The sequence below is a fragment of the Phyllobates terribilis genome, unplaced genomic scaffold (genome assembly GCF_046119375.1).
Source record: "Phyllobates terribilis strain yellow unplaced genomic scaffold, ASM4611937v1 Scaffold_12__6_contigs__length_324123572, whole genome shotgun sequence".
Lineage (NCBI taxonomy): Eukaryota > Metazoa > Chordata > Amphibia > Anura > Dendrobatidae > Phyllobates > Phyllobates terribilis.
Window position 1 is genome coordinate 272,612,669 of NW_027362772.1, and position 20,423 is coordinate 272,633,091.

The 20,423-nt window shown below is 45.0% G+C and overlaps 1 protein-coding gene across 3 annotated transcripts in view; it reads left to right on the top strand.

Annotated features, from left to right (window-relative positions):
- TTC12 (tetratricopeptide repeat domain 12) overlaps positions 1–20,423 on the top strand; it is a 195,327-nt gene that overhangs the window by 155,206 nt on the left and 19,698 nt on the right. For 2 of the 3 annotated variants that reach the window (XM_073656990.1, XM_073656992.1), the window contains 5 exons: positions 2,809–2,872; positions 4,337–4,477; positions 4,614–4,718; positions 6,677–6,745; positions 8,873–8,974. In XM_073656990.1, coding sequence (XP_073513091.1) covers positions 2,809–2,872; positions 4,337–4,477; positions 4,614–4,718; positions 6,677–6,745; positions 8,873–8,974 — 481 coding nt within the window. The remainder of the gene's footprint in view (positions 1–2,808; positions 2,873–4,336; positions 4,478–4,613; positions 4,719–6,676; positions 6,746–8,872; positions 8,975–20,423) is intronic. The other variant, XM_073656991.1, reaches the window with a different exon arrangement.

The following is a 20,423-nucleotide window of genomic DNA, read 5'->3' on the forward strand; positions in this document are numbered from 1 at the left end:
GACCGTGCCAGCCAGAAGACTCCCCTGCAGTCCATCGTCACCCGGCAGCCGTTGGAACTGGTAGCCTTGGATCATGTAAAACTGACCCCAAGCAGAAGTGGCTACGTCTACGCGTTAACCATTGTGGATCATTACTCCCGGTTCTTGGTTGTCGTCCCCGTTAAGGACTTAACGGCTCAAACAGCAGCTAGAGCCTTCCAGCAGCACTTCTGCCGTCCACACGGGTACCCGGACCAAGTGCTGACGGACCAGGGACCTGCCTTTGAAGCGGAGGTCTTCCAGGAATTCTGCAATCTGTATGGCTGCCGGAAGATAAGGACGACACCCTATCATCCGCAAACTAATGGACTTTGTGAGAAAATGAACCAGGTGGTAATGGATCTCCTGAAAACGTTGCCCCTGGAAGAACGCAGTCTGTGGCCTGAGAAGCTGCCCGATCTGGTGGACCTATACAACCACATCCCGGTAGGTTCCACCAACTGTACCCCGGCTTACCTAATGAGGGCGAGACCTGGTAAGTTACCTGTTGACCTGGAAATGGGAGTCCTGACACCCGAGGACACTTCACCAGAAGCAGACTGGGACACAGAGAGGCAGCAGCAGTACCGGAAAGTACAGGAGAGCGTGGAGCGAAGTCTCTGTCAGGCTAGGGAAAGACAAGAGAAAACTTACAACCAGTATGCTCCCGCTGTTCCCCTGGTACCCGGAGAGCAGGTCTTGAAGAGGAAAAGACGGCTCCACAAGTTGGACGACCAGTGGGAGAAGGACCCGTACACCGTACTGCCCTCAAGCCACGAGAACCCGAAAGTCTGTACCATCAGTAAAGACGGAGGGGAAACCACAACCATTGTATCCCGGGATCACCTGAAGAAGTGTCCCGAACAGCTACGGAACCCTGAAGAGGAACAAGAAGACCCTCGACCCGTAGAGGAAAGGGAAGACATGGTTAGTACTGTGCTCGGAGACTTCCCTCGGTCTTGGACTCAAGTCAGTGGCGCAGTTGTGGTACCCGTACTCACCTTCCTCCAACCAGCATCCCAAGCACCTACGGAGCAACAGGTAGAGCTGGAAGAACAGCCGGTCCAGGAGGCAGAAGACTCCACACAAGCAGAACAGGAGGATCAACCCTCTGCTTATAGTGAGCCTGCCGTACCCCTAGTGAGCCAAAGAGCCGGTAGACAGCTGCTCAGTTTACCCTTGACAGCTCCTACACCCTGTAGTTCAGGGCTAGACAGTCAGCTCCGTAGGTCCACTAGGGCCACTAGAGGCCAGTTACCCGCACGTTGGAGGATTTGAAATGTATAAATTGTTTTATTTGTGGTTACCTGTTTTTCTTGTTGCTTGTGTATAATTATGTGTTTCTAGTTATTTATAGGAGTCCTTGGTGGATTTACCGGGAATCCTTTGTACATGGTTGGAGCGTAACCTAGGAATGGACTAAAGACTGTTAAGGACTCGGGGCAGGACAGACCCCTACCTGGTTACGTCTCCCTGTTTTGGTGAAATGGACACCTTGCTTTTCTTCAAAAACTGCACCCGGTTGCGGACACGCCGTGACCATCTTTATGTGTTTTTCTTATTGTATTATTATTGTTTATACCTTGTTATGTTTTTCTAAAAATATGTTTAGTCCCGGAGTACTAAATTTCACTAGGGGGGAATGTGGCACCCCAGGGGTCTGGTTTCCACAGTAACAGCAATGTTATGTCTGAGAGCAGGTGGGAGGTCTCTTGGTCAGGAATCCTATGCATGCCACACCTCCTGCCCAGTCCTGCGAGGGGAAGAACTTCCCCTATATAAACCTAGGGCTGAGGCAGGGTTAGTGAGTAGAGAAGAAGTAGAGAAGAGAAGCAGCATAGGAAGAAACAACAGGAGCTCTGTGGAAGCAGTGCTACCAGGAGTCAGGGGCTGGCAGCTGCAGAGCTCGCCCTGACTGAGAAGTTATCACCGGACCCGGAGTCCGAGGCTGTGGGGACTAACTCCTATCCAGCAGCAGAAACCGACCGGCAGGGGATTGCAGGTCCTCTGGCCCAGAAACCCGAAGGCACGGTCACACGCGTGGGACCAGCACCGCCGTCGTGGAGCGGAAGCTACTAGAAGGCCCCGAGTCACCGGCCATACGGGTGAGCACCACACGGTACACTCAGGGACGTGGGCTACTTATACCCGCCTCTAGCAAGGTAGCCAGAAGAGTATCGTTAGTTTGGGAGGCCTACAACTCCACCTGGCCAGGGGAGATCCCATCTGCTCAAGGACTGACCAGGCCCCAATCGCTAGCCAGTACTCCGGGAGGGTCTATCGTTGTCACCAGTAAAGACCCTGAACTACACCGCACCGTCTCCGAGTGGTTCCTGCTACCCCCATCATCCACGTCGGCTGCCCTGAGGCCATACCCCTCCCGTTGGGGGTTATACTATCACGCTGCACAATCCTACCACCGGCCTCAGCGGTCTGCCCTGCAGCAGCAGCTCCTTAGCTGTACTCAATGGGTGGCGTAGTCGTCCAACATCTACCGCTAATACAGCGCCACTTAGTCTGACTCCCTGGGCACGGACCGGATCACCGCCACGAGACTACAACCCTCAAGAGATCCGGCTCCGGGTAAGCTCCCGCGTGCGCAACGCAGCGCGACACAGGCCCAGCGGCGCGTCACTTACACCCCAGTCTTCCCCCTTACAGTGAAATAGAAGAGGTGGATCCTTTTATCAGACTGGGAGGAAACGTGTGCTCCCTGGTAGAAGCCGGACAATGCTCTGCATCATCTTCCTCATTCTTCCTCACACTGTCTTTCTTCTTATTGTGTTGCAGGTTGAGATCTTATTTCAGGACCAATTTTACATCAGAATTATTGCCCTTATTTACTAATTTTTTGGTAAGAAGAACTTTTTTTTTCTCCTTAGAGGAAATTTGTTGTCAGAAAATGAAATAATGACCTATTGTTTAAGTTGTTTTTTCTTACATTAAATTTTATACATTTTTTTATGTATTTTTTCATATCAACATTTATTAAAAAAAACCTGCACATGGACATTAGCAGCAATAGACTCACTTAGACAACATTTATTAGTATAGGAGAATTTTTTGAGTATGCAATATTATATGGGCAAAGGTCATTATGAATGGAAGTGGAGGAGGTGAGCTGTGACATCACCCATTGTGAATGGTGGATCCTGTGTTATCTACAGTATATAGAGGACTTATCAGTCATTGTACAGGAGGAGGTGGTGAGCTGTGACATCACCTATTGTGAATGGTGGATCCTGTGTTATCTACTGTATATAGAGGTGTTATCAGTCATTGTACAAGAGGAGGAGGAGGTGAGCTGTGGTATCATCTATTGTGAATAGTGGATCCTGTGTTATCCACTGTATATAGAGGTGTTATCAGTCAATATAGAGGAGGAGGAGGTGAGCTGTGACATCACCTATTGTGAATGGTGGATCATGTGTTATCTACTGTATATAGAGGACATATCAGTCATTATACAGGAGGAAGAGGAGGTGAGCTGTGACATCGCCTATTGTGAATGGTGGATCCTGTGTTATCTACTGTATGTAGAGGTTTTATCAGTAATTGTACAGGAGAAGGAGGAGGTGAGCTGTGACATCACCTATTGTGAATGGTGAATCCTGTGTTATCTACTGTATATAGAGGTGCTATCAGTCATTGTGCAGGAGGAGGAGGTGAGCTGTGACATCATATATTGTGAATGGTGGATCCTATGTTATCTACTGTATATAGAGGTGTTATCAGTCATTATACAGGATGAGGAGGTGAGCTGTGACATCACCTATTGTGAATGGTGGATCCTGTGTATCTACTGTATATAGAGGTGTTATCATTCATTGTACAGGAGGGGGAGGAGGTGAGCTGTGATATCACCTATTGTGAATGGTGGATCATGTGTTATCTACTGTATATAGAGGTGTAATCAGTCATTAAACAGGAGGAGGAGGAGGTGAGCTGTGACATCACCTATTGTGAATGGTGGATCCTGTGCTATCTACTGTATATATAGGTGTTATCAGTCATTGTACAGGAGGAGGAGGTGAGCTATGACATCACTTATTGTGAATGGTGGATCCTGTGTTATCTACTGTATATAGAGGTGTTATCAGTCATTGTACAGGAGGAGTAGGTGAGCTGTGACATCACCTATTGTGAATGGTGGATCCTGTGTTAGGCCTTTTACATTACTCTGTCCTCAGATTGTATGTGCTATTTCAGCTTAGACATATTCATTTCAATGCACATATATGGCACCATCCTTAAGTATTTGGTATTGCTGGTGAACTGTTTGCCATATAGGATACTTGACTTTTTTCTTATTCTACAGAAGAATCTGCATTTAGTTCAAGTAAATATGGAAGAATGTCTCCGATGTCTCACTGTAATGGGACATCTCACTGAAGATGGTGCCATAAGGAGGCAGATGGCAGGCTCATTGCAGTTCTGGGACTCCTGTACGTTGGTTATAGTAAGTGACCCATCAAGTACCCATAGACTTTTATGTTTTGTCTTATTAGGGCTTAGTACAAGTTGGTGATTGTACTGCGATATCTCTATGTGCATTAGATCAGAAGCACCTAACGCCACACTATATGTCTCCATAGGACGAGGGCAAGTCACCTTCTTTAGGAGACAGACGCGGAAACATTTTGGCCGCAATACTTGGACTCATATTTAATTTATCACTTGAATCAAATTCAGAAATCAAGGTAAGACAAGGATTAAAGAGGTTGTCCACTACTTTTACATTGATGGCCTGTCCTTAGGATTGGTCATCAATGTCTGCTCGGCCAGGGTCATCTTCCTGTTCGTAGCGATAGATTAAATAAAAGGCCCCGAGGACCAATGACGGAGGGCAGCAGGGAGACTGGAGAGGTCAGTGATGAGGGTATTTTTTTTTTTTGTTGTACTTTTTTACAATTTGGAGTTCCCTTTACGGTTTCCACTAATTGCAGCCAGGCATTTTTTTTTCTTTTTTTGGGACCTTCCATAATCAAATTACAAAGTGATTGAATTTTCCTCCAACCATAAATTTCAGACACCCAATTCTGCGTGGACCGATCCTCTCATCTCTAATGTTATCCTATCAATACTAATGGTTTAACGATTTATTTTTACAGAGGGGAAATAACCAGAGATGAGTGAATCTCCCGAAATTCCTTTTGGACATTTTCACTTGACTCAATTTTGGTCCAAATGTATTCAGTTCAAATCGAAATTTCCTTGATTACCAAAAAAGAAGTTTATTATTATTTTCTGAGGTCTTTCCAGGCCCCCAAAACATAATTAATGGAGGGGATGGATGTGGTTAAAAATAATAAAAGACTATGCTCACCTGTCCTGCCTCTGCAGCTCCCCAACCGATTCTGCACTTGCTCCTTCGGCGCTTCAGATCTTCTTGCGTTGACTAGATCTCAAGGCTTTACATGAGGTAGAATTCATGTCATTGACATAAATAATCTGTGACCACATGACGCCAACTCTGAAGATGTCGATGTTCTCAATAGAAGATTTTTAAATTGTCGTGCACCTTTGTGCCAAGTTTCCACTAGGCGTTCCCTAACAATGAAGTGTCCTAGAGTATGGCTGTGTGCCCACTATGCGTTTTTTAAGCGTTTCCGCAGCGGCAATTCCGCTGCAGAAACGCTTAAATAACGCATGGTAGAAGGCCTGCCATGTTCCCCAATGATAATCCACATGTGCTGTGCACATGCTGCGGAAATTTCCGCTGCGGATTATCATTTTCTGAAAAATACGCAGCACTACCAATTATTTTGCGGAAGTGCTGCGTTTTCGCCGCCATTGACTTGCATTGGAACGTATGGATTCCGCATCACTGGATCTGTACATGCGGAATCCATGCGTTTCAATGTGCGGATGGTACCCGAGTCTGGAGAAGAGGAGACTCTCCTCCGAACCCGGGTACCATAGAACCTGTAAAAAAAGAATAAAATAAAAAATAAATATTATACTTACCTTCTGATGGCCCCCGGTGTCCTTGTCTCTGCTTGCCGGCAGCTCGCGGTAGACTAAAGGACCTGTGCTGACGTCATTTAGTCATGTGATGGGTCACGCGACCACTGACGTCGGCAGGTCCTTAAATCTACCGCGAGCTGCCAGCAAGCCAAGACAAGGACTCCGGGGGCCATCAGAAGGTAAGCATATATTTATTTTTTATTTTTTACCATTCTTTTACCGTCACACTATATAAATACATGCCAGTTGCATGGATTTATATAGTGTGACCAAGTTGTCAAGCACTTTCCAAGTGATGCTAAAATCGCTTGGAAAGCGCTTGTCAACCCGCATGCGGAAATTCATGTGAAGAACGCTTCACATCCGCATGTCCCTGGCAGGAAAACGCATGTACAATCCGCATGTACAATCCGCATGCGTTTTTTCTGCCAGGGAGATGCAGAAACGCTCAGGAAAAAATCTGGAGCATTTTTGCATCGTGGGCACATAGCCTTAATGTTTCTCAACTCTCCCCTGTGCTCTTGAGTGATGGCTTTACTGGTCTCCTTGATGGAAACTAGAGTAATCAGAGGGTTTTGGGCAGCATTTACTGCATGGAGCTGGGACACTTAACAACTTAACATTACTTTAGGGTCACTGTAACTAAATATGACTTTTATAGAGGTGTTCTCACTGCTGATTTCTTTTTTAGGAGCGAGGAGTTGATATCAGTATGAGATGTTTGCCTCTGCTTAGCCATAAAGATGGAATCATTGTTACTGTAAGTATTATTCATTTAGCAATAAGACAAGTTATCGTGACAGCGACGTGACGGTCATTTCTGACCATTTTATGACTTGTATCTTTCTTGTTTCATTAGTATTCCCCTGTGCAAGCTATATTTCCAATTTTCAGTTCTCTCCGAGATGGTGGGCAGAGACTAGCCGCTATGATGTGTTCCATACACGGCACATACAAATATGAGAGATTCTGCCTTTCCTCTCTCTATGTAGAGTGTGTTTAGGAGCAGCAGCATGGAGGGCATTATGCAGCAGTACTGAGCAGTGTAGCTGTATATCTAGCTTGCAGGCAAAATAAACACTTACTAGAAAGCAGCAGCATGGAGGACATTATACAGCAGGACTGAGCCGTGTAGCTGTAAATCCAGCTCTGAGGCAAAATAACCACTTTCTAGAAAGCAGCAGCATGGAGGACATTATACAGCAGTACCGAGCCGTGTAACTGTAAATCCAGCTCTGAGGCAAAATAAACACTTACTAGAAAGCAGCAGCATGGAGGACATTATACAGCAGTACCAAGCAGTGTAACTGTAAATCCAACACTATGAAGAGAAAAAAAAATGCTAGAAAGGAACAGCACTCTCTGTGTATGTCTTTCTGCCTCTCTTCCACTCTGCTTTTATCTCTCTTCTCTCTCTCTTCTCCATAGACATTAATAGGCAGTTTAATCTGATCACTCTGTCAGCTTCTTTTTTGCCACATGGATATGAACTCTTTTCAGAGGGAATGATGAGTTCAGGATGCAGTGGGGGGGGGGGGGAGTAAAGGAGGGAGTAGAAGATGTGGTTCATAAGTGGAGAAAGAAGCATTTTTCTTAGTTGCAAAGTTTCTTATCTTACAAAGTCACTTATTTTCAGCTGTACTATTAATTTGTGCAAAGTTAGTTTGAAGTGTCCTTTAAATGCCTAGTGTTATCAAATATGATGATGCTACATAGAGTAAGTGAATAATAAAGAGTATAAATAAAGAGCATATTGATATTATTATTATCATCATTAAATTACTGTTGATTATTAGTGTAATAATAATATCATCATTTGTATTATAATCAATACACCGCTGTTGGTATTATTAATAATAATATGTATATGATTATTGTTGTTATTAACATTAATAACAACAATAATAATATACATACATACTATAGTTAATAAAAGCAACAGTGATTTATTATTATTATTATTATTAATAATAATAATATAAATGATGATATATTATGATATTATCATATCATTTATATTATCATTTATATTATTATTGCTATTATTATTATCATCATCATCATCATCAGTAAGTCACTTGATATAAGTGTAATAATAAATAATAGTATTATATTGTCATAATTGTATTATTATTATTATTAATATTATTATCAATAAATCATTCTTGGTATTATTAATAATAATATGTATGTATATTATTGTCATTATTACTATTAATAACAACAGTGATTTATTGATAATAATATAAATGATGATATATTATTATATTATTTATATTATAATTATTACTATTATTATTACTATTATTAACATCATCAATAAATCACTTGATATTATTAATGTAATAATAATAAATATTATATTGTCATCATTTGTATTATTACTATAATCAATAAATCACTGTTGCTATTATTAATAATATGTATGTATATTATTATTGTTGTTATTATTAACAATAATAATATACATACACATTATTATTAATAATAGCAGCAGTGATTTATTGATAGTAATATAAATGATTATATATTATGATTATTATATTATCATATCATTAATATTATAATTATTATATTATAATTTATATCATTATTATCGTCAATAAATCACTGTTACTATTATTATTATTAATATAATATATAATAATATAATATTATATCATCATCATTCATATTATTATTAATAAATCACTGTTGCTATTATTAAGATAATAATAACAACAGAAACAATAAACATAAATATTATTATTAACAATAGTAACTGATTTATTGATAATTATAATAATATAATTAATAAGAATTATTATTATTATATATTACTATTAATAAAAAATCACCCATTAAAGTAATAATAATGATAGTTTCTCATGTTACCGTCTTCCTACAGAGAACAGTGGGTATTCTTAGCAGGGTTCTCCCACAATGCAGTGCAGCAGTAGCGCTGTCAATCCATGAAGGCATTATTAAAAAGCTCATCAAATTGCTTAAGGTATGTCTAATTATCAGTGATGAGAAGGACGATGTTGGAATGATGGAGCCGTACTGTCGCCATGAATCATGGAGATGGGTGTGATATCTTTAATCACCTGACGTATGGGCCACCCATTGCAAGAGAGCGGTAGGGAATGATGGGGGATCTCCTGTGATATGGGTAAATTGTAGATAATTGGATGTATTTCACGTTGAGTTTAGCTCTGGAAAACAGTTCTCTGTCACACCAATAATTGTTTAATGAGGCGAGCTGCTGGGAGTGTGGTGTCAGATGAGGTGGGCACATCGGGATGTCACCTGTCATTGCTGCCGGTAGACGCTTCCAGAGTAATGGTACAATCTGTCTTCCCCATCGCCTCCAGCAGATCAGTCTAAGAACTAATGGCTTTTATTAAATAACTGAACAGGATATTAAATGTAACTTCCAGTGTACTTACAGAAATCCATACTAGCCCCAGCAGGGCTATACATCCTTACTTGTGAGGGACTATTTTCTGGGGACATCACTGTGTCCTAGGTTGGTCAGATTCTGCTGCTATCTGAAATGTTGGGGCAACGTCATTGCTTAATAGATGCTCAATTACATAGAAAACCCATCACAGCTGCATGGTGATCGGCCCCAGCTCATATGTTATCTAGAACATTATAGTTATGAGAAAATGGTGCAGAAACACATGCCTGATCCCTGTGGGTCCCACCCCTCGAGCCACCTCTGATCACTAATGATCCTGAGTTCCCTGTTCCTCCTGACTACATGACCACAGGAGTTTGAGTGCAGCTGTGGTTGAGCATGTGGCCTTCATTCAATGTCTGTGGGGCTAATGGAAAGAGCTGAGGTCCTCCTTGTCAGCTCCTCGAATGCCTCACGCATACTCAGCTGTCCTCCAATGATGCCATTCTGGAGGTCTTCTACCATTCACTACTTTACTGTGTCTGAAGCCTATACTGGCCATGAAAAACATAGAAACCAAGAAGTACTGACCAAAGCCTAGAACTACCAGCAACCGCCGTTCAAAGTTATATTATTTCCTATGCTGCCTGCCTATAAGGTCATGCCAGTGCTGCACATGGCCATGTAGTCATGGCTGTCAGTACTGTACACAGAAGAGAGGGGGCTCTGCTGCAAATAACACTATGGTAAAGGTGCACGGTAGAGTTGAGCACTATTGCATCATGGTTCAACAATGACATCGCTTGGGAGATGCCGTCAGGTAGGGGGACTTGTTTAATTTTCTGGTCCGGTGGCCACAGATAACCAATATGGCTGCTGAACTGTAGTCTTGTGAATTTTTTTGCCCAACTGTAGTGCAGGGTCTTGTACCTTTAGTAACTTGAAAAGGTGGCTATTGTTTCTCCTTGTGGAGACAGTCCCAAGGTACAAGAAGACATATAGGTCCAGTAATGCTCCATGGGAAAAAGGTATGCAAATAAGTAGAGTGCTGCAAATTTATTCACATGTCCCATTCCTACGGCCATGACCTTGCACAGGAGCAGGGGTACCGCCACTTACTTGCCATCATCCCCAACCTCCTAAGAATAGCCGGTCTGGTGAGATGGCATAGTTATGGTGTGACGCACATGTGACATCACGCCATGATGGATATTCAGTAGAAGAACCGCGGAAGCCGGCAGGTAGGAAGACGTTCTCCAACCCCTGTGAAGCCGTTACAGACAACTGTCGTGGCCGATGGAATGGGACTTGAGAATTATTTCACACCAACTCTTAAAAATCAGTTTTCCTCCAGGAGAAAGTTGGTTATCTAGTACCATCAACTGGAGGTAGCTTCCCTATAAGTCAATGTCTGCCCTTTTAGGAGCCTGGAGGAAGTGCAAATCCAAGACACAAAATGATTCCATTAGAGGCAGAGGAATAAAAGTCTCTGTAGGAGGGAATTAGCTCTAGAAACATAAGTCTTATTATCTCATTATAATGATCACGTAGCAGAATTTTATTCTAGGAAAGGAATGCATCAGTGCAATTACTGGTGCCTCAGCCTACAAATCCAGGTAGAAAAATGTAGCTCTCCAAAGCCAAGTACTGTCGAAAGGGAGAGCAATGTGTGTGCCCATAGCAAACTCTTCAGCTCATAAATGCATGTATTAGAAGGAATATTATTATAGCTTGTATTTTCCATCCGAACACAGCAGAAATGTGTAATGTAATTGGAAATCTTCTCTTTTCAACTCATTATTTAATAAACGTCTGGAGATTAATATTTCAAGACAATTTTTCCTAGGAAAGTGAAAAGTACTGTAGCTATCTGTATTTCATGCAATATCTTAATTATTCATATAGACTTTATTATTCCAGATTTGTGGTATGATTGTTTTATTTGAGAACCAACATTTAGGGGCTCATGTGGACATGGTGGCTATACGGCAGTGTATGGAGCTCTTATAGTCCCATAGCATGTTGTGCTGGCTCCATCGAGGGCCTCATGTATAAGTATAACACCTCCAGACACACTGGTGGACATGGACAGAAGAGGCCACTGAGCAAGAACAATATATGGGTCCTTCGCAGTCCAATAGGTCATCATAATGCACAATTCCATCTGTTTTGGAGGTGGAAATGGGCCACCTTACCTTTTGGGTCCCTGTTGCACCAATGATATGTCCGCCCCTGTCCAGATATACCGTACATTCAGCGGTCACTGAAACATTTCATAGTTTTTTATATATGCCCTGGTATGGTAGGACAGTTAAAGCCCTGTGTATCTCTATCAAAGCCTTCTAATGGCTCCATTCAAAACTCAACGATCGTACGTCTGTGTGCATGATCTCAAAGGATTTATGCAGACAGCAGAGTCTATATGGAGGCACACGTATCACTATATCTCTGTACTAGGAAATCATAGGCAAATTCCATGGCTCCATTATATGGAGATCTTCTCCCAAACGTTTCAGCCACATGACCGTATTACGGATACAGCTCCCATCCTATTTAGTCAGGAACGCCGTTGCAAAAGCTTTTTTGAGAAGGGTTTTTCTCAACAGGATTTGATCCCAAGCACAGCATTAAATTGCTTTTCCAAGATTAGAATAGTATTGCTGCTTTCTTTCAGAAATAGCGCCACTCTGTGTTGTGCGTGGTATTGTAGCTCAGCTCCAGTCACTTCAATAGAGCTGAGTTGCAATTCCTTGCACAGCCCAAGCTTAGGGGAGGAAGAAAAGCAGTTATGTTTTCTAATCACGGACAACACCTTTAAGTGCATGGCCTTAAGGAAGACAAGTCATCTGCCATAAATATGTATTTTTCAATGCTGCTTTTCTCCTGAATCCGGCATTATTTTTCTTTCTTTACTGCGTCACTACATTCCTGAGATATGGCCACCATTTCCTTGTCTGTAAATCTAGTTTTCTTAGCCAAGTGGGTGCATTACTCAAGACAATGATAGTAATTGGGCATTAAAGAGTTATTGCCTTTCAGGTGCATCCTACCGCCCAGTTTGCCGAATTCCCAGTTGGTGGCTTCTCCATCTTGACTTGTAGTTCAGACCAGAAGCATCATCACGTCACTGAACTGAGGGTGCCGACTCCCCTATGCTGCATGTAGTCAGAGGGTCTACAGAACAGGATCTTGGTGATTGCACGTGCCCAGTAGACCTTTATAGAGAGAGCTGGATGGGGACAAGGCCTACTACACATGCACATACAATTGTGCTCAAAAGTTTACATACCCTGGCAGAATTTTTGCTTTCTTGGCCTTGTTTCAGGGAATATGAATGATAACAAAAAAACTTTTTCTCCACTCATGGTTATTGGTTGGGTAAAGCCATTTATTGTCAAACTACTGTGTTTTCTCTTTTTAAATCTTAATGACAACCAAAAACATCCAAATGACCCTGATCAAAAGTTCACATACCCTGGTGAATTTAGCCTGATAACATGCAAAGAATTTGACACAAATGGGTTTGAATGGCTACTAAAGGTACCATCCTCACCTGTGACCTGTTTGCTTGTAATCAGTGTGTGTGCATAAAAGCTGAGTGAGTTTCTGGGATCCAGACAAACTCTTGCATCTTTCATCCAGCCACTGACGTTTCTGGATTGTGAGTTATGGGGAAAGCAAAAGAATTGTCAACGGATCTACGGGAAAAGGTAGTTGAACTGTATAACACAGGAAAGGGATACAAAAAAATATCCAAGGAATTGATAATGCCAGTCAGCAGCGTTCAAACTGTGATTAACAAATGGAAAATCAGGGGCTCTGTAAAAACCAAACCACGGTCAGGTAGACAAACAAAGATTTCGGCCACAACTGCCAGGAAAATTGTTCGGGATTAGTGTTGAGCTTTCCATGCTGAAATATCAGGTATCGACCGATATTCACGGTATCGGAGTTCCGATACTGAGTTCCGATACTTTTAGAATATCGAATACCGGAATCGGAAGTTCCCATAATGCAATGAGCCAGTTTCATTTTATTCAGCCAATGAGGATCCTAAAAAGTGTGGGCACATCCTGTTAGGCATGTTAGGCATGTTAACTAATGGCATGGCTGTGATTGGCTGCTGAAATGATGTCATGATGCACTATGAAAGCCGCCGCCGCCATTTTGGGTTCACTCTGCTGTGAATTCAGTTAGGGACAGGACGCTGCTGTTCTGAGGGACAGTTTTAGCTACCTATTTGCTTTATTGTGCTTTACCCAGGCTACTTTATAAAGCTTTATTTTGCCTTGCAGCGCTAGTGCACAATTCTCTGCACTGTTCACGGCTGTCTGCGAGGTCTCTGTGTGAGTGCAGCTCATGCTGTAGTGTGTGCTGCCGCCACGTCCGGTTGTAGTCCGCTCAGCGTGCGTCACTGCCTTATACATTGTGCTTTTTTGCATTAGTGCTGCTCATTTTTCCTGATATCTCCTATTAGTGTGGTGGTTCCATCCGTATCCAGATAGATTGCTTCCAAACACACTATATAGGAGTAGATAGAGAAGCTTTCTTTTGCCTTGCAGCGCTAATGCACAGTTCTCTGCACTGTTCACGGCTGTCTGCGAGGTCTCTGTGTGTGAGTGCAGCTCACGCTGTAGTGTGTGCTGCAGCCACGTCCGGTTGTAGTCCGCTCAGCGTGCGTCACTGCCTCATACATTGTGCTTTTTTGCATTAGTGCTGCTCATTTTTCCTGATTTCTCCTATTAGTGTGGTTCCATCCGTATCCAGATAGATTGCTTCCAAACACACTGTATAGGAGTATAAAGATAAGCTTTCTTTTGCCTTGCAGCGCTAGTGCACAGTTCTCTGCACTGTTCACGGCTGTCTGCGAGGTCTCTGTGTGTGAGTGCAGCTCACGCTGTAGTGTGTTCTGCAGCCACGTCCGGTTGTAGTCCGCTCAGCGTGCGTCACTGCCTCATACATTGTGCTTTTTTGCATTAGTGCTGCTCATTTTTCCTGATTTCTCCTATTAGTGTGGTGGTTCCATCCGTATCCAGATATATTGCTTCCAAACACACTATATAGGAGTATAAAGATAAGCTTTCTTTTGTCTTGCAGCGCTAGTGCACAGTTCTCTGCACTGTTCACGGCTGTCTGCGAGGTCTCTGTGTGTGAGTGCAGCTCACGCTGTAGTGTGTTCTGCAGCCACGTCTGGTTGTAGTCCGCTCAGCGTGCGTCACTGCCTCATACATTGTGCTTTTTTGCATTAGTGCTGCTCATTTTTCCTGATTTCTCCTATTAGAGTGGTTCCATCCATATCCAGCTAGATTGCTTCCAAACACACTATATAGGAGTAGATAGAGGAGCATTTCTGCAGCATTGTGCCCTGCAGCCCCAGCCAGATTAGTATTAGCCAATTTTTTGTAGCCTCATCTATTGCATTGTAGGTTACCTTCCTGCATTGTAATAGCTACAAAAAGTTTGTGATACTATCGGTTTTACATCTTTGGGCACATCCAGTGTCTTTTTGTGAAAAAAAATGTAAATAAAGCTCCCCAAACACTCCACTTTACAGTTGTGTAGGCCACATTAGCTCATATTAAAGTCTAGTCCACACTTTATAAAATTAGTGTTTCTTATACCTGTTAGCAGCTGTTCAGGAATAAGCACACTAAGCCCTTAGTACTTTTCTGCCTTTCTTTATCAGTCTAACAAGATGAAGAAGGCAGGGAGTAAGGCATGTGGTCGTGGGCGTGGAGTTTCTGCAGGGAGAGGACGAGGGGATTCTGTGCCTGCAGGGAGAGGATGTGGGGATTCTGTGCCTGCTGCGGGCACCAGTGTTTCAGCATCCCCCAGTTTTACCAGGGAACAGTCCTTTATGCACAGCTTTGTAGGAGCTAGCCATACCTCACTGCTGCGGGAGGACCAAATTGAAGCCGTTGTCGGATGGATGGCAGCTAATGCATCGACTTCAATTAGTTCCAGATCCTCTCAGGTCCGGAGCACTGAAGAGCACCCATCAGTCTCTTCACCACCTGCCAAATTGCCCAGGCAGTCAGAGAGCCCTGGACAGGAGCGATCTCTACTTCTGTTCTCTGAATCTCTTGGCTTGGAAAGAGGGGGCCAGCCAAGCAGAATTCTAGAATTTGAAGAAGAGGTAGTATGCAGTGATGCGCAACCACTTTGTCTCTCTGAATCTGAAGAGGCTGGTGGGCCAGTGCCTATGGTCAGCACACCTCAGTGTGCATCTGATGATGAGACTCAGGTGCCACTTTCTGGTGCGTACTGTGCTCTCAAGACTACCCAGGAGAAGCAGTTGTTTGAAGAGGGTAGTGTAGATGATGAGGTCCTTGACCCATCATGGCGTGAGGTACAGGAAGGTGGTAGGAGCAGATCTGAGGAAGAGATTCCCCTAACGGCCCAAAAAGGAGGGAGAGGGAGGGGGCAGACTTGGTTGCCTGTAGCCTCCACTTCTGCACCCATTAGGAGCATGCCTCTTCCAAAACCCAAAACGGGCGCTCCCAAGACTTGCAGTGCCTGGTCCTTTTTTGACACAGTTGCAGATGACATTTGCTTTGTCAAATGCAAGCTGTGTAATCAGAAAGTGAAAAGAGGGAAAAGTGTCAGCAACCTCAATACCACAAATATGTGGACACATGTGCGGACCAAGCCCGTGGTGGAGTTACAAAGACACACTGAAGACCTAGGCCAACCTACAGCGCCACCTACCACCTCTTCAGCTCGTGTTGTAGCCTCTTCCTCCAGCTCACACACAGCTGGTTCGGCTTCCTCACACTGGCACTGTTGTACAGAGACACAGTGTCATTCCACCCACAGCACCACGTTCCCTGTCATCCTCACACTCCCAGGCCAGTCTACAGCCATCGTTAGCATAGGCATGGGAGAAAAGGCGCAAACCACCCCCGAGCACAGGCTCTGAATGCTGGCATTGCAAAACTACTGGCCCTTGAAATGCTATCATTCAGGCTGGTGGAGACTGACACCTTCCGTAACTTGATGGCATTGGCAGTCCCACAATACAACGTGCCCAGCCGCTTTTATTTCTGCAGGCAAGCTGTCCCTGCCCTGCAACAGCATGTGTAGGGAAAAATTAAACATGCGCTACAAAACGCCGTCAGTAGCAAAGTCCACCTGACCACTGATGCGTGGACCAGTAAGCATGGACAGGGACGATACCTTTCCCTCACTGCCCATTGGGTAAATGTTGTGGAGCCGGGTACAGATCTTGAGAGTGGCGCTGTACATGTTCTGCCAACTCCAAGGATTGCAGGAATCCAGTCTGTACACATTGACTCCTCTTCATACTCCAGTTCCTCTGAATCAGCGCTGCAGGAGCCGTCACGGTCTACCTCCACATCGACCCGTGAACGGTTACCTGTTACGACCGATATGAGCACAGCCGTGGCCAAACGTCAACAGGCCGTATTGAAATTAATTTATTTGGGGAATCGAAGCCACACAGCGCAGGAGCTCTGGAATGCCATCAAGCAGCAGAGCGACGTGTGGTTTGTGCCAGCTAATCTCCAGCCAGGCATGGTAGTGTGTGACAATGGCCGAAATCTGGTGGCAGCTCTGGGCCTAGGCAACCTCACTCACATCCCATGTCTGGCACATGTGCTTAACTTAGTCGTGCAGAGTTTTTTGAGGGACTATCCGGATCTTGATGCACTGCTGCACAAGGTACGCATAAAGTGCGCTCACTTGCGGCATTCCAGCATCGCAAGATCGCACATTGCAGCGCCGATTACGCCTTCCGGAACATTGCATCATATGTGACCTATCCACCAGGTGGAATTCAACGTAACATATGTTGGAGAGGTTGTGTGAGCAGCAGGCAGCAGTAATGGAGTACCAACTGCAGCAGGCGCAAACAAGTCACACTGCACGCCGTTCACACTTCACCACCACTGAGTGGGCCTCTATGAAGGACATCTGCCACGTTTTCGTGCCTTCGATTATTCCACGCGGATGGCGAGTGCAGATGATGCACTAGTCAGAATGACTATCCCCCTTTTCTGCCTGCTTGAAAAAACACTGCAAGCACTAAGGGAGGAGATTTTGGAAGAGGTGGAGGATGAGGAGTCACAAATGCCATCTGCTTCTGTACAGTCTGCACAACGTGGTTCCTCACAAAGGCCTAGGCAGGGGACACTTTGTGAGGAGGATGAGGAGGAGCCAATGGAGGAGGAAGACAATGCTCTAGTAGTCAGTATCTAGTGAGGGTGGGGTGTTGCAGAGCAGGCAGAGATCACGCCTCAAGCAGGGGACAGCGCTTCTTGGCCAGTTGGCAGTCTGCAGCACATGGTTGATTTAATTCTGCAGTGCCTGAGAAACGACCGCCGCATCGCCCACATTCTCAACACGGCTGATTATTGGGTGTCCACCCTCCTAGATCCTCGCTACCGGGACAACTTACAAAGCCTCATAACACCGTTGAACCGGGAGCGTAAAATGCGGGAGTACCAAGACACACTGGTGCATTCCATCATGCTCTCCATTCCACCCGAGAGCAGTGCTGCTAGTGCTTTACAAAGCAGCTTAGTGCGTCGAGGCAGTGGAGGAAGCTCTGCACAAAGAGGGAGCAGAAGCAGCACCTCAGCACAAGGCAAGACCAGTATGGCCCAAATGTGGCAAAGTTTTGTGTCCCCACCGCCACAAATGTCTACACCATCACAGACGGCTCCAGTCAGCAGGAGGCAACGTTTCTGTCATATGGTGACAGACTACATGTCTTGCTCTGTCAGTGTACTCCCAGACAGCTCTACCCCCTTCAAGTTTTGGGTCTCTAAGCTGGATACATGGCCAGAGCTTAGCCAGTATGCATTGGAGGTGCTGGCTTGCCCTACTGCTAGTGTATTATCGGGACGCGTCTTTAGTGCCGCAGGTCGTGTACTAACAGACCATCGCATCCGACTATCCTCCGATAACGTTGACCTGCTTACTTTTCTGAAAATGAACAAGGCCTGCATCTCGCATGAATTTGCCAGTCCTCTTCCAGATTAAATAATTGGTTGGCAACAGTATCCAGGTCTACTGTTGTGTTCATGTTTCTACCACCTGAACTGTAGTCCCTGGGCTCCAACACCGCCAGTTGCTGCTCAGAAGTGCCATCTGCACAGTCAACACTTGCTCCAGTGTTATTGGGGTTCAGTAACGTCAGCTGATCCCCTGCTGTGTGTCCGGCAATTTCTCCTGCTCTGTCCACATTAACACTACTACTGATCTTAAACTTGCTCCAATTAGGCCTCTGGCTCCACTCTGTTTTCAGTATTTACTCTGGGCTCCAACACCGCCAGTTGCTGCTCAGAAGTGCCGTCTGCACATTCAACACTTGCTCCAGTGTTATTGGGGTTCAGTAACGTCAGCTGATCCCCTGCTGAGTGTCCGGCAATTTCTCCTGCTCTGTCCACATTCACACTACTACTGATTTTAAACTTGCTCCAATTAGGCCTCTGGCTCCACTCTGTTTTCAGTATTTACCCTGGGCTCCAACACCGCCAGTTGCTGCTCAGAAGTGCCGTCTGCACAGTCAACACTTGCTCCAGTGTTATTGGGGTTCAGTAACGTCAGCTGTTCCCCTGCTGTGTGTCTGGCAATTTCTCCTGCTCTGTCTACATTCACACTACTACTGATTTTAAACTTGCTCCAATTAGGCCTCTGTCTGGCTCCTCTCTGTTTTCAGTATTTACCCTGGGCTCCAGCACCGCCAGTTGCTGCTCAAAAGTGCCATCTGCACAGTCAACATTTGCTCCAGTTTTATTGGGGTTCAGTAACGTCAGCTGTTCCCCTGCTGTGTGCCCGGCAATTTCTCCTGCTCTCTCCACATTCACACTACTACTGATTTTAAACTCGCTCCAATTAGGCCACTGGCTCCACTCTGTTTTTAGTATTTACCCTGGGCTCCAACACCGCCAGTTGCTGCTCAGACGTGCCGTCTGCACAGTCAACACTTGCTCCAGTGTTATTGGGGTTCAGTAACGTCAGCTGATCCCCTGCTGTGTGCCCAGCAATTTCTCCTGCTCTGTCCACATTCACACTACTACTGATTTTAAACTTGCTCCAATTAGGCCTCTGGCTCCACTCTATTTTCAGTATTTACCCTGGGCTCCAACACCACCAGTTGGTGCTCAGAAGTGCCATCTGCACAGTCAATACTTGCTCCAGTGTTATTGGGGTTCAGTAACGTCAGCTGATCCCCTGCTGAGTGTCCGGCAATTTCTCCTGCTCTGTCCACATTTACACTACTACTGATTTTAAACTTGCTCCAATTAGGCCTCTGGCTCTACTCTGTTTTTAGTATTTACCCTGGGTTCCAGCACCGCCGGCTGTATCCCAGCAGTGTCTTTGGCACAGATACTCCCTCCTGCGCAGCCTGGTTCCAGCACGTCAGCTGTTTCCGGGTAGTGTCAACGTTTGCCTCCAATACGTTGTCCTGTCGTGTTGCGGTCGGGTTAGCCGACTCTATGATGCCTGCAGTTTAGGTGACTCCTATGTGGGCTGCGGGATCTGGTAATGAAGGCTGTTTCCATAGTGCCAATAGGACAAGCACCCCCTGTAGGACTGTGGGTTTTGATAACTCCGGCCAGCTCGCGGCCTCGCAACTTTTTTTTTCATGTGTACCTTCTGCTACCCATCTGGGTTCCAATACCATCAGCTGGTTCTCGGCAGTGCCTTTGGTTTAGGTGCCTCCTTCTCTGTATCCGAGTTCCACCAACGTCTGCTGGTCCTTGGTAGTGCTTTCTGGCACAGGTACCTCCTGCTTAGTAACCGGGTTCCAGTACCATCAGCTGGTCCTCGGTAGTTCCATGGGCTCTTGTACCTTCTGCTACCCATCCGGGTTCCAGTACCGTCAGCTGCTTCTCGGCAGTGCCTTTGGCTTAGGCGCCTCCTTCTTGGTATCCGAGTTCCACCAACGTCTGCTGGTCCTTGGTAGTGCTTTCTAGCACAGGTACCTCCTGCTTAGTAACCGGGTTCCAGTACCATCAGCTGGTCCTCGGTAGTTCCATTGGCTCTTGTACCTTCTGCTACCCTTCCGGGTTCCAGTACCGTCAGCTGG